Genomic DNA, 14,700 nt, shown 5'->3' on the forward strand with positions numbered 1-14,700 from the left:
CAGTGATGCACAGCACTTCTCATTAGGGCTTGAACAGAGCCCCGACCACAGCCTGTGACCTGTGCTCTAAAGCGCGCACACACACACACACACACACACACACAACACACACACACACACACACACACACACACACACACACACACACACACAGGTTTTCCTTCAACACACAGTCAAAACGTACTTCTGAAGTTGAACCAACATGTGCTAATGTAACTAAGAATGCTACAGGGGACTTGCGGATAAGATATTGACAAAAAATGGCCCTTATTAGCCAGGCCTAATTGGACAGTGGCTGTTCTGCTCCCCTAACCCTCTGAAGACTCAGTTGCATTAACACATACGGGCCCGGACTGCAACGGCTAACTGCTTGGTGGCCAGCTGAGTGTGAGAGATTGACCCTGAATGGCTGTCTGTGTTAGCAGGGACTAATTGGGCACTCACCGTTCTGCTCCCGCTGCACCCCCGCTGCTAACAGGTCTGGCTCTCCCAGGCTGATGTCGTTGAGACGGCTTCCCAGGCACTCCACGCACAGCAGCTTACACCATTCCTCTGCATCCAGCTCTGCACACAGCCACACAGCGGCACAGCGTTAAGGCATGTCCAACATCAAACACACACACACACACACACACACACACACACACACACACACACACACACACACACACACATACATACACACCTCCTCAATATCAACACTGCAACATAACACACAAATCATACTACCCCAACTGTGCTGCCTTTAGTGTGTTTACACATGCACATAAATCCCCAAAAAGAATTTCCGTATAAAATGCTGCATGTACAGGACATGAGTTCGGCTAACAGTAACCAGAGGGGAGAAAAATCTAAATCAATCTGATCGATTCGGTGCAGATTAAAAGAGGAGGTAGGTTCAGCAACAGCCAACGACAGATGAAAGCTAGGTTTCTCCTCCCTCCTTTGCCAATACTCAGTTCCAATGCTGTAATATAAGTAGCTCTGCTAGAACAATATGGCCACAGTCATAAATTAAACTAGTGATCATGTATTCAGACAATCAATAAGCTATTCTCCAAATCAGAGCCTGTTAATTAAAAAGAAAATGTACTCATGAAAAAAAGTTAAGAATATTTCATCAGAATGAGCTGGTTAAAGGAATAAGCACACTTATTTGTTACTTTCTGAAAACTGATACTACTCTCATGTTTTGTATGTTAACTATGAAGCTAGCACCAGCAGCCAGTTAGCTTAGCTTCGCACAAAGGCTGAAAACAGGGTGAAACACAGAGAGGTCGGCACTTTACAGAACACATCTGCCCACCAGCAGCAGCTCACTAATTAACACATTATTTCTTTTCTGTTTAATCAATACTAAAACCGACGCACAAAATGTTGGGGCTTTTACGAGGGTTAGGGCCTGTTGGCAGTAGCTGCATATCTAGCACTGAGACATGAGAGTATATCAATCTATCAAACTCTCAGCAAGAAAGCAAATAAAGCAATGTGGAACTATTTCTTTAAGGGTTTACCGTATTTTGGAATACATCAGAAGAATTATGATTATTTTCTCTTTTTAAATCTGTAGTCTTGGTTTTGGGAACTGAGCTCTGTAGGAAGTTATATCTACAACATGTGACAGCTGGCACCTAAAGGGGGGAGGGCATTCATTGTAAGACTGAATTCTTTAATTGGAGACTAAGTGGAGACAAATGATTTCATGAATCAAATCTGGGAGTCTGCGTGGCAATCTGTTGTTAGTGAATACCAATTCACCTCCTTGTTAAGTCAGGAAAAAAATGTGTTTACAATGGAGGAGATTTGCAATTGTCTTATGTGAGCTTTTGCTGAGAGTTACTGAGGTATGAAATGAGGGAAAAGCTGGAGTTGGTTATCTTTCTGTAGGTCCTTAACTCCACACCCTGTGGAATTCTGGGATATGTAACTATGGTCAGTGATGTGTACAGAGACACATTTGGAAGTGCGGGAACAGCACCGTGTTTCTGTGTCCAATATTCAAGCCGATGCATGCTTTGTGTCATATCTGTGTGGAGGTATTTTCACTCCATTCACTTTAAACTAGCTCGTGTGGCAGCTGACAGCATGTTTGTCGGATCAACTGTAGTGTCCAATGGGACAGATCTACACAACTTTGCAGGGTGAAGGAAAGGTCTGCTGCTGCCTGAAGCGCTTCATTCACACACAACAGAAAGCAGAAATGCGCGCGCGCACACACACACACACACACACACACACACACACACACACACACACACACACACACACACACACACACACACACACACACACACAGGCAGCAGCTCTGCACTTTAGCTCCTTGCTCATGCCTCCCCAGATTCAGCTTTTCTCATTCAGAGTTACCATCATGGGCTTTGAGTGCCTCTAAACTCCCACACTTTTAAGGCCACTGAGTGGAAAATCGGCTAAACAAACACTTAATCAGCACAGAGGCAGCCTCGCTAGTCTATGTGCCATGCATGAAGAAAAATGGCAGGAGGATGTCTCTGTGTGTGCGGAGGTGTAGGTGTGTGATAGAATAGGATGGAGTAGCGTTTTGTATTAGAGAAGAGTGCAGGAAATAAACAGGATGAGGTTGGAGTGAGAGAATATGTGAGAACTGAATCAGGAGACAGTTGTGATCCTTTTTCATTTACTGATTTCAGACAACTATAACACATAATATTGTATGCAGTTGACGCATTATTCAGTCTGCAGGTCACACTCTCTCTTTATCTCTTTATGGTGCATATTTGACAGATGCACCCAAAGCACACATCTGTCAACAAATGAAAGATCTGTTACCGTCTTTTGTTCAGTGTTTCATTGACTGAGCACACTAAAAAACATGCCACTGTTTGGATGGAGGCATCAAAGGGGTATAAGTATATATATATATATATATATATATATATATATATATATATATATATATATATATATATACATTATGAGGCCTTACTTTTGTCTTTTTTCTTTTAAAAAGAAAAATATTTGGGTTCTTTGGATGGCAGCCCTTAAATAAGTTTGAGAATTTGCTTTCTGACTGCCAGGTTCAGTTTTTGGATCCAAACTCCCATTGACATCGCACAGTAGTGGGAAGACCGTATGCCAAATTAGAATCTGATGTACGCTCTCATGTAACCTGACCCAGCTGGACCTGGCAAATAATTCAGCTCTGGAATACATTTGTATTTTTTACTAACACTCTAAAAAGACCTATTTTTGTAATAAAAATGGCTGGCAATTTCCTTTATGGGCTTAAGATGACTTAAAATAAAGTAACCTAAAAATCATTAACATCATGTATTTCTTCATACTGTATATGTGTGTATATGTCCACACAGGAAAGTGGGGAGTGAGGGGTGCAAATGTAAGGGGGTTCCAGGAAGTGAAGGACTATGGGAGGTCATGGACACAGGGTGATAGAGACATCCATATGGTGGTGTGAGGGGGGAAGGCCCTGTGCATGGAAATAAGCCAAGTGAGAGAGAGAGAGGCAGAAAGAGTGAGTGATCATGGGAAACAGAGTAAGGCAAGAGAGAGTTCACCTCTCTAAGTTCAATAAGATTTCCCCTGAGGTTTCACACACGTGTGCACACATCCACGAGGCTGGGAGTAAAGATGGAGATGTTCATCCTCGTCTGTTTAGCGGCACATTAAGGTGCATTCACCTTATCTAGCCCCTGGCTTCCTCTACACCCAGCTCCATTTATTTTCACCTAAAGAATAAGACTGTTGAATCTCAAACCGTGTGCACACCATGTGCCTCTTTGGCTTCCTGTCCACGTATTAGAGGTAATCTCTATTGTTACAGTCTATAATTGGGTTGCAACTCACTGCAAACAATACCCAATATCATTTTTCATACCTGCAGTATAAAAAAAATCAATATTTCGGAACAGATCCTCCCACTTCCTAATATAGCGGCAAATGAGCATCACTTGGCTAAACTCCAATTCTCCACTGCCTCTTTCCCCTCTCTCACTGAAATGGATTCTTCCTCTGCTTCTTGACAAACTTTTCGCAAACCACCCTCCACTTCTCATGCAGCATCTCCCAACACACATTTATAACTTTGCATGCAAAAACCAAACACACTTGTACTGTAGCCAATGCTTTCCTCCCCTGCTCTTTTGTAGCTGAAAAAGACTTATTTGAATTACCTGATTCACAGGCAAACGTCTTGGATGTGTCGTCACAGAAGATGATCGCCACAGCGTGCCTTTTTGTCTCCCGTGGCATCCGGGTAATGTTCTTGATGTTATGGAGCTCGGTGATCTAAAGAGGAAGAAGAGAGGGGCAGCAGTACATTACCTTGAATGAACACAGCCAGGAGCACCAGTAGCAGCCATCTTGCACTAACTTTGCTGAAAGTGCAATAGTAGTTAGAGACTTAGCATATAAACTAGTGTGTATCGTGCTAATGTTTTTTGCCTCTTTTCCCTAGAATCTGTATTTTTTTTCTTTTATTTACCAATGATTCACCTAAATATTTTCGGTTTATACGGTACGGCCAACGACAACTACATCATATCTGTTTCCAGCAAAACTGAGAGCAAGCAGAAAATGCAGAAAAAACATCTTATGTACTTCTTTACAAATGAAATAATGTGAGACTGACTGACTGACATGTGATATACATTATTTTTTATAAAACAATTAGTTTTTGATATGTCTCATGATATATTGTCTCTTGAAGTGTATTATTCAACTTTTGTTAAGGAAAAGAAAATTGCAATACTCAATACTATAGAATCGCAACACAAATCAAATCGGAACCCATGTATCGTGAAATAATCAAATTGGGACAAATGCATATCATCAGAGCCCTAATATAAAGGATGGCAAAGTCACTGTTCAAGTGCCTTTCCTTGAAACTGATTTTCCAGTCAATAAGAAAGGAGCATCTAAATCACTTTACCAGGAGATTGATTGTGAATGAAAAAAAGAGAAGATTGCATTTAATTGAATATCACCCGCATTTACAGGCCATTTTGTTCAACAGTCTTCTCTGTGTTCACTCTGCCTGGGAGATAAGGCCCATTACATTATTGTAGTCCATTGTGCACTAACTGTGGGTCCTTTGCCAGACTGTTGGGAATGAATTAGCTTGGCTCACTGCCCATATAGTAAAGCTTGACTGTTTAAGGTTAAAAGACCAGACCTAATAACGCACACAACATATGCAGAATCCAGATTTCTTTGCTCGGTAACATTACATATAGTAAATTTCCCCTCTATTGTCAGATATCCCCTGCTCAGCATTCAAGTTACATAGAGAGATTTTTAAGAGCAAGGAAATAAAAAAGAAAAGAACAGGGAGAAGAGGCTATGGATATTGAAAGATGGCAGATATTTTTCATTTGTAATTTATTATGCTCCTCAAAGATAGTATCTAAATATTTTATAAGAGATTAAGTTTTTCCTTCTTTTTTCCCCTGTGAGGATACAGTATGTAGTATGCAGGCCATTCATACATATAACTGACAAAAAGCAAGCATCAACTGTGGGAATTTTTGAGCCGTGAATTCCACAAGCCTCTCATGTCTTTCTCTGTTTTTGTAACTGTGCATGTTTTAGTCTCTCTGTGTGTGTGTGTGTATGTGTGTGTGTGTGTGTGTGTGTGTGTGTGTGTGTGTGTGTGTGTGTGTGTGTGTGTGTGTGTGTGTGTAAGGGAAAGATTTAGGTGCATTCCCAGCCTGAGGCGCTCAAGTCCAAGCAAAGTGAATCATTTGTGATAAGACCTATTCCTCATCTCCTCTCCTCTTCTTCCCCCTCCATCTTTCTTCTCGTTTATTCAAAGGTGTGAGTTAAATCTCATATCAAGAAGACTAAGAGTCATGCTATCTGCTCTGCGAGGCTGTACTTGGGCACCGCAGTGCTTAAAGTTATATGCTAATGCCAGCTTGCTAACATGGTCACAGCTACACTGTTGGCTCTCTGTTGTTTAGTGTGTTGGCATGCTAACATTTGATAATTAGCACAAAACACAAGCAACTCAGGCTGATAGAAATGTCATTAGTATGTTTAGCAAGTAGTAAACCAAACCATTGGATTAAAATTTGGCCTGATGATGGCATTAGATGGAGGTTAGGGACTATAAAGTGATTACAATACATTTTACAGGGTAGGCTACATGAATGTCAGCACCAAATTACATGACTCCAATAGTTGTTGAGACAAGTCACTAAAAGACATAAATGTCAACTTGCTGGTTGTCAGGGGATCATGAAGTCATTAAGATTCATCCTCTGGGGACTAGGGGTGGGGGGGAAAACGATACAGCATAGTATCGCGGTATTTCCCGTGGCAATACTGTATAGATACACAAACGCCAAGTATCGATCTTTTTTTTTTATATCAATTGCACATAGTAATTTAACTTTTTGGTACTAGAATAATAAAAAGAAAATGCTTTTTCAGTCCATTAGATGAAACATTAAAGTGAGATGAACAAACAGAGAAATTTATCTTTTTAGATAAAACAGAAAAGATTTCCTTTGGGGACATAATTTGAAGTTGGAAAAAAGATAATAAATTAATATATCGCATAATATTGCAATATGTTAAAAATAGCAATAATATCATATTGTGACATGCTGTAAGTATCCTGACGATTCCTAACCGATTCTTGAAAAACTGAAAAATGACAGAAAGGCTCTTTTATGGAGTTTTTTTAAAAATAGAAAACTATTTAAATTTAACAATATATTTACGTTTTAAAGATAGCTAGCTAACGGTAGACAACAGAGAAAGTGTGATATTTTTATGTCTGTTTCATTTACAAAAAGCCGTCTATCAGCAGTGATTGTAGAGTGCATGTCGGAGAATAGCGTGGACACATGCTCCACACCGCGAGCGGGCACGTGCGCCACTCGGCAGAAAAGGGAGAAAGAAAAAGAGAGTCTGCCGCTGTCTGGAGATGACAGAGGGAAAATATTTCAGTCGGAACCGAAATGAGGAACCGAAATTTGCATTCTAATCCGGTCCGAATACTACCATTTGCGTAGGAACCGGGTTTCGGTACCCAACCCTATTCCCACCCCTACTGAGTACCATGAACGTCTGTACACATTTTAATGATCCAATTGGTTTCACTCAAAAGTAAAGTGGTGGACAAACCAGCCGACTGCGCTAGTGTGACTAAAACCATCGCCTATGCACATACTGTGTTAAGGCATTTAAATACAGCTCTATCGCTCCACTTTAGGTGCCTCTGTCAGGAGCTCAGGAGAGCTCGACAAGTGTAGCACACAGGAAAACAACTTTTCCCAGGGCTCAAAATATCGCTAAAAATATTCAGGGTTTGTTTTACTGTGTCGACCAGAGCTTCTAAGACAGAGAAAAAGGCACAGGGAAAGTGAGAGAGAGAGAGAGTGGGAGTTGTGTGTGTGAGTGAGAGGAGAGGGGGTGGAGAGAGGGTGAGAGAGAGACAGAGAGAGAGAGAGAGAGAGAGAGAGAGAGAGAGAGAAAAGTGGGATAGAAAGCCAATCCCCTTTGTGTTGATTCTGTAAATCAGCCACCAGTGCAGCCTATTTCCTCCCAAAGCACTGCAGCGTTGAATGAAGCCCTCAGACGGGACCTTTCTTGATCTTTGTGGCGATGCATTACCAGGTGCACTGGTGCATGTATGCACTCATCGCTCACTCCGGCGCTGGGTGTATGAGACGCCTCTGGGAGGGGGTTATACAGCCACACAGGACGCCCCGTGTGACAGCATGATGCAGTAGGCAGGGAGACGCTTCGTTCACAATACATGGCTAATACTGTCGCAGCGAGAGATACTAACAAAGTGGATCTAAACATCTACCTAGCTAGCATGCACTCTGGGAGATTGAGGAAATTTCCACAGTTTTGAGTAACCCCCAACCCCAATTCATAATTACATGGTAGTCGACAGCCTGTTACAGACTACTCAAACTACAACCACGTAGGATACCTGGTGTCAAAGTACCCTATCATCTGCTCTTATCTCCTCTCATTTCGATAAAACACAGTGCTACTCCTTTAACATCATCTCCTCTCACCATGATAATGAGCCATAATTGGAGAATTTCAAAGGACTTCAGAGGCACGGAGATATATATTTTATACTGGATTATTACTTTCCAAAGGGAGGGAAAGGGCCCCAGATGAGAAGATAAAGTTGCAAAATGTGTCTTAATGGATCCATCTGTGGCCAATGAAAAGAAAGTTGTATATGAAGATGAAAACAAGGTTCTTGGTAGAAGTGTGTAAAACAGCTTAGTAGCATTTATTCCATAGGTTTAATATTATTTTTTTTTTTCTTGAGTAACCAAATCTTATACAATAACTGCTACATTTTAGTGCATCACTTACTTTAAGATTAAATCATATCACAATATTACTGGAACACGTTTTCTCATGTTTAAAGAGAACACATGTAATGCCTGAATACAATGCCAGCCTCCTGATTTTTGATGGGCGAAAATCAGCGTCAGATTTTTATCAGCTAAAGCTAATTAATTCCACCAGTTTGCCAAAATTGCAAAAGGAAATTCTTGGCTGTTGTCTGATGGATGTGCTCTGCATGCCGATGTCAGTAGCATTTACATTCAGCCAGAGACTGTTCCCTTGGGAGTGACACATCAGGTTTGATCTCCTTTTGATATTCAAGAAGATAAACTATAAAATTGAATGCCATATATGGCGTTATATATTATTGACATTATCAGACATGATGGTGGTGTTACACAAAAGGTCAGGGTGTTACCAAATCATTAAGAATCACACTCCAGAGATTATAAATATTGATTCTTGATTTTACTGCAATCTGTTGCATTATCTTGATCAACCAAAAGGAGTGACTGACATCAGTGCCCCTAGGCCTCACCACTAGCGACAAAAATGTCAATGTAAACCCTTTGCTTGAAACATGGTTTGTATACCACACAGAAAATAAATAACCATAAAGATGCAAAAAGCTTTTCTTTATACTTTTTATACGTTTTTATTTGCTTTTATTGTGAAGCACTTTGTAAACTCTGTGCTTTACAATAAAACATACTGTTTTGTTTAGGTTTGCAACAAATGACAACTTTTATGATCTATTAATATGCCTTTCACGAATAATCGTTTAATTTGGTCTGTCCAAAATATCAAAAAATAGGAAAAAATGTCCATATTTGATATACTAGTAGTAGTAGTTCTTGAAGATATCACCTTGAACTCTTGGAATATGTGTTTGCATTTATCACTATTTTCTGACATTGATAAATTACACTGATTAATAGAGAAAATAATTGGGAGATGAAAATGATGATAATGAAAATACTAGTTGCAGCCATAGATTGATTATAAAAGCAGATGCAGATGAATTATCTGTCAATTAACTAATTGAATAATTGACTAATCATTTCAGCTCTCATACTGTAGTGACTCTAATGATGTGCAGTACTGAAATGGTAAATCAATAGATTCAGAAAATCAGAACGATCAGAATGTAATGTGTTTCAGTCGCATGTGTGTGTGTGTGTGTGTGTGTGTGTGTGTGTGTGTGTGTGTGTGTGTGTGTGTGTGTTTTTACCTTGTGGAAGCTCCTGAAGTAGGCTGCCTTCTCATCTGGGTACTTCTCTAACCGTCGGGGTCCTTTACTGGAGGCCTTCTTGAACACCAGCCAACACCTCCGGAAGATCTGACGACAGAGAACGACAGCAACCCTGTTACTGAAACAAAACTGTCCCGGAGCAAAGACATAAATAATGGTAACTGGAGATACAGACAACAGCAAAACACAAACTGACTGAGAGGTCGACCCCTTGTAACCACAAAATGATAGACCATGATAACTCAACCTGACATTGTATTAACAGGACAGAAAAATCAACTCCTGCTCTACCAAAAGCAGACAGCAGAGAAATCAATGCAAGCTACCATCCTAGAATTCAAGCGTACTATTAACCATTAAAATCCACCTTTAAGAAAATGCCCAAACATCAAAGCAATTGAACACTTTATTGTAGGTGTGAATGTATCCCCATTGATCAAAATATAGATTGGCCTTAGGGTTCATTCATGTTGTTTAGCATTGGAAAACAATGACATAAAGTACATAAAAGTAAATCTCACCCTGATTAAATATTTAAGCAAGCTGAATTCTATGTCAAGATGGGAGTAAAAGCATCAAACAGAGGACTTAGGAAAGGAAATGAAACCATTATGCCTCATGAATCAAATACATCTGAAAATGGAATGTATCTCATTCAAATGTTATGATCTCATTATTAATGTATTTAGATAATCCACTGCTCCCTATATGACAGCTGATTATGCACTATCAGAGTTTTAGGACTTGAGTAAACGCTTTTATTTCGGTCAATGGCAACTTTATTACTCCTCCTTTGATTATATGCATGGGGTTGGCAATGCTGAAAGGGACAATTCAGCGATTTTCAACCTTATAGGGATATGGTGTGAAAAAAAGCCTGCAGTTATCTGTGTCCATGGGGCTCAGCTGGCCGCAGCTGCAAAATCTGCTTCCGTACACCAGTGACAGAAGAACTAAAGAGTGCTTCTTCAGCTTTGGTAGCTGGGGGCACACTGCAGTTCACAAACCTTGCTCTCTCTTCTTGTATTGCAAACTAGCTATGTTATGGCCGAGATTTTTTTGCAGTGTACATTTTACAGTGTTTTGGCTGACTCAGATATTCAGCTGTATGCGTATTCAGCCAGAGAGAAGCTGAGGGATGCTGTTGCTACAGCAGGGAAGATATGGCCAGCTACGGGGAGCCTCAAAACACCGAGTGGTGGTGCCTTTGCTCAAATTGCCCAGCGATACTAACAGAAACAGAATACTTCTGCTGCAATTATTGTCAGCATGGGCAGTTTAAGCGTTTAGCAAACTCGTTGATTGTGCACAATGCATCCTGGTACATATTGGCATAGCAGCCACGGCTCAGCAAGCAGGATAACTCGCTTCTTTCAGCCAATATAGCATACGCTGGGGAATTTATTTCTTCAATGGACTATGTATACCATCAGTACTGATTGGACATCCACATTAAAGTTGGCCAATTTATATAGTTATATGGTATAATGGGCTCACAAGCTGTTCAGATTGCACCTACTATAGTACATTAACCTGTTATTCTCAGTCCTTAACAAATAACTGATGAGATGAAGGATTAGGAAAAATAATTCATTCGTTGAGTGTTTATGTTGAAGTCCTCAGTGTTCTCAGTCTTAAAAATAATTAGAATTATTTACAGATTGTGTTAGTTATTAGTTAATATCCTTAATCCTGGATATTTTATGGATCCAGTGATTCATTTATTTCCCAATTTTCTCTAGTAGGTCAAGACCACACTCTACCGGTGCCGGTTGGGGGTACGATGAACAGTGGCAATTATAGTCACAATAAATATAACGGAACTATGACTAGAAATAGTAGTTGTTGTAGTAGTTCATGGCGTAGCAGGGCACTGCAGGGCGTAGCAGGGTGTAGCAGGGCATAGCATGACATAGCAGGGCATAGCTGGGCACTGCAGGGCGTAGCAGCGCACTGCATGGCGTAGCAGGGCACTGCAGTGCATAGCAGGGAGCCTAGCAGGACCACGGCGACAGCTACAACCATGATTTAGGTGCCACCCTAATCCAGGGAAAACTGCGGGGCGAGAAAACATAAGGGCTCCAGGGAACAAGCTCCCCAGTCGTGTTATTTATTTATTAGCAATAGATCAAAAAAGGGCTGCAACTGCAGGCATTGAACAGCATTTACTGCATGTACAGAGAACGTGCTTACACAAACAAATACTGTTCCAGAATTAAAACTAGAGCAAGAAGTCAATTTCAAATTCACCAAACAACTCGTATTCCCGAGATGCTTTGAACAAACTACACTCTGCTGTACAAGCTTAACAACTTTATAACTTAGTTTTAACTTGGAGTAATGTGCTTCCATTTAGTACAGGCTGTGCTGTGGAGCACACAGTCAGTTTCTCTTTCTTGCCACACAATGTGAACGCACCCCCACCCAACACACATAGTAATGTTTTTTTTTTTTTTTTTTTTTTTTTTTTTTTCTCTCTCTCTCTCTTTTTTTTTTTTTTTTTTTTCTGGTGAAGCAGATTACTGTACATTGTATTGATTACTGGACCACAGTCTGGTCCATCCACCGGCTGAAGATAACACAAATACAGGGTGTTGTATATTAGACAACAAACTTCAAGGGCAAATCATGAATAGGGCCACAAATGAACATACACACACACACACACACACGTGAACACACAAAATCACTAAAATACACAAGATTATTCTCTGCAACTTCCTTTTTTTTCACAACAGTCTGACATTCTTATCACAGATAGACTGCATGTACATGCTTATTTGAACATGCACATGTGTCATTGTAACCCTATATATGGTGGCAGTCCTGTGAAAATCATGGAATCATCATGAGCTAAGAACTGCCCTGTTTTCTGCTTTGATATGATAACATTTTTGGGGTTTTTAATGCTTTACTTGGCTTATGAAGTAGGAGAATTCCATTAACCCCTAAATAAAAACTTAATCCCTCAGATTATATTGAAAATTTTCACCACATTTGGAGGTGGACTTTTTTTGGACAGCAACATCCCTGAGGATTGATAAAAGAGCTGTTAATATCATGCCACTGTATTACCCCACAACACTACTTTGGAAAAGCCAGAATTCCTCTTTACACAGCCAGTGCCAAGGTGTAAAAATCCAATACAGACAGGCACAGCGCAGTTGAGAAGCAGAATAAGTATGATGGTCAATTTCTTATGAGTCCTTTGTGGTTGCCTATCTTTAATAGTGGGACCCTTCTACTTCCTGGGGCAGACAGCCGCTATCACTCTGCCTGATGTATGATTGCCCTGGGCTACATGGCTGTGTTGGGGAACCATGGATGTACGATTAATTTGTTTACTCAGCTGGTGTACTTCATAAAAAGGCCCACTGAGTTGAACTTGGCACTTTGCAGTAATTGACTAGAGTGGATCCCTAGGTCCTTATCGGTCTGCCTTGATGGGCCTCCATTCTATTTAAGTGTTGTCCAGGCCCATTATAAACTGCAAACAACACAAAATAGTGCACAACACACTCTGTAATGCACAGTAGATCATTCTCAGCACACACCATCTATAAAATGCTTTAAAAGACGTAAGGAAACAAAGGCCCGACTAAATCATGCTCAAAATTGAACATACTGTATTTGTTTACATAATAATGCCTATAAAAATAAAACAAAAATTGCAGCTTTGACAGAGAAACAAACAAAGATGTGAATCCCTTTTGATAATGGCCATTATCACATTTGTGACTTTTAAACAGTAAAATTAAAGCTAGCCTCAATTCCCCTTTGGGAGCTTGAGTCAAAGCAATGCTGCCTGCTTGCCGCACACAAAGTAATTCACCCTAGGAGTGCTCAGATTAAGTAATTATACCAGCACAAAAGCAAGCTCAGTGAGATAGCTTTTGCATAATAAGAACTAGGGGGTATGAATGGAGAGGGCTTAATTTTGCCTGTTCCACAATTGTCAATGCTTTGTCAAGGCAGTCCTATTCTTGGGCTGCTGGTGGGTCTTATTCAGAAACACTCTAACACTGATCGTAATTACACAGATGTGAATGAGACTCTCTGCCGGTTTGGTGCAATTCATTTCATGCCAATACAGTGAAGAGTACACTGCTTGGCACTGAAATCCAACTCACCAGTTTCAGAAAGACACAAAGTGATGATGAGGACAGTTCCTATGGAAATTAAATTATCCTAGTTTTTGCTTTGAGTTGTCCTCTGATTACAGTTGTGTAAAAGCAGTTCCACCTTCACCCACCCTCTGGTATACCTTAAGTCAATTGCACAAAGTAGGCATTGCAAAGCTTTTACTACACAGAGTTTGTGGAAAAAATACCCCATATGCATAGAGTGATCTACTACTGAAATTGAATTTGGCATGTTTACATAGGCAAAATGGCAGGCTTGTGACCAAAAAGCAACGCTGCCTTCGGCTTTGATTGCTGGCCAGTCGACCTGGTTTCCACGTCCAGGTCCTGTGTTTCATTTATGTTAGGTCCTTTGAGCCTTGAATTTTTGATTTATTTCCATCAAGTTATACTACTAATATATACAACTAATACTAAAGTATAATGTTGTACTACTTCTTGTTTGTTTGTTTGTTGCTTAATTTGTATTTATTTTGTAGGTTAGACCAGATAGAAGAGCATTACAATAGTCAAGTCTGCCAGAAATAAAAAGCGTCAATTTGTTTCTTTGTGTCACACTGGCTGTTTTTTTGTAAATTATAGAAAGCTGATTTGATGAGTCTTGAGATTTTGTTCCCAGTCCCCCCCAAAAAAGTTCAGTTTTATCGCGTAAATCTGGTTGAGCTGTAAAGGTTTCGTGACATCCAGGCACTAAAATACTCAATAAATAAATAAATCTAAAAAAGAGCATTCATTTGTCTGTGTCATCGGGAAACACAGCCACATAAAGCAGTGTATCATCAGCCTATGGGAAGAGTTGTACCACCAGGGGGTATGTCCATAGATTAAAAAGTACTGCTCACAAAACCTGCCTTGTGCAGTCCCTCCAGGATTTTGCGATGTCGCGATCGCACCAATTCACACGAATTCAACCAATCACTGTGACTTTGGTGCGACTCGCAATTTTGACCAATCACCACAACTTTTCCGCAAATTTGACCAATAACC

General features: G+C 40.3%; 1 protein-coding gene across 1 annotated transcript in view; it reads right to left on the minus strand.

Annotated features, from left to right (window-relative positions):
• Window positions 1-14,700, minus strand: part of dok6 (docking protein 6) — a 50,710-nt gene that overhangs the window by 13,310 nt on the left and 22,700 nt on the right. Inside the window, exons 3-5 of the mRNA XM_039789897.1 lie at window positions 9,551-9,658; window positions 4,167-4,281; window positions 445-564 (exon numbers count right to left, since the gene is read on the minus strand). Coding sequence (XP_039645831.1) covers window positions 445-564; window positions 4,167-4,281; window positions 9,551-9,658 — 343 coding nt within the window. The remainder of the gene's footprint in view (window positions 1-444; window positions 565-4,166; window positions 4,282-9,550; window positions 9,659-14,700) is intronic.

The sequence above is a fragment of the Perca fluviatilis genome, chromosome 22 (assembly GCF_010015445.1).
Source record: "Perca fluviatilis chromosome 22, GENO_Pfluv_1.0, whole genome shotgun sequence".
NCBI classification, from domain to species: domain Eukaryota; kingdom Metazoa; phylum Chordata; class Actinopteri; order Perciformes; family Percidae; genus Perca; species Perca fluviatilis.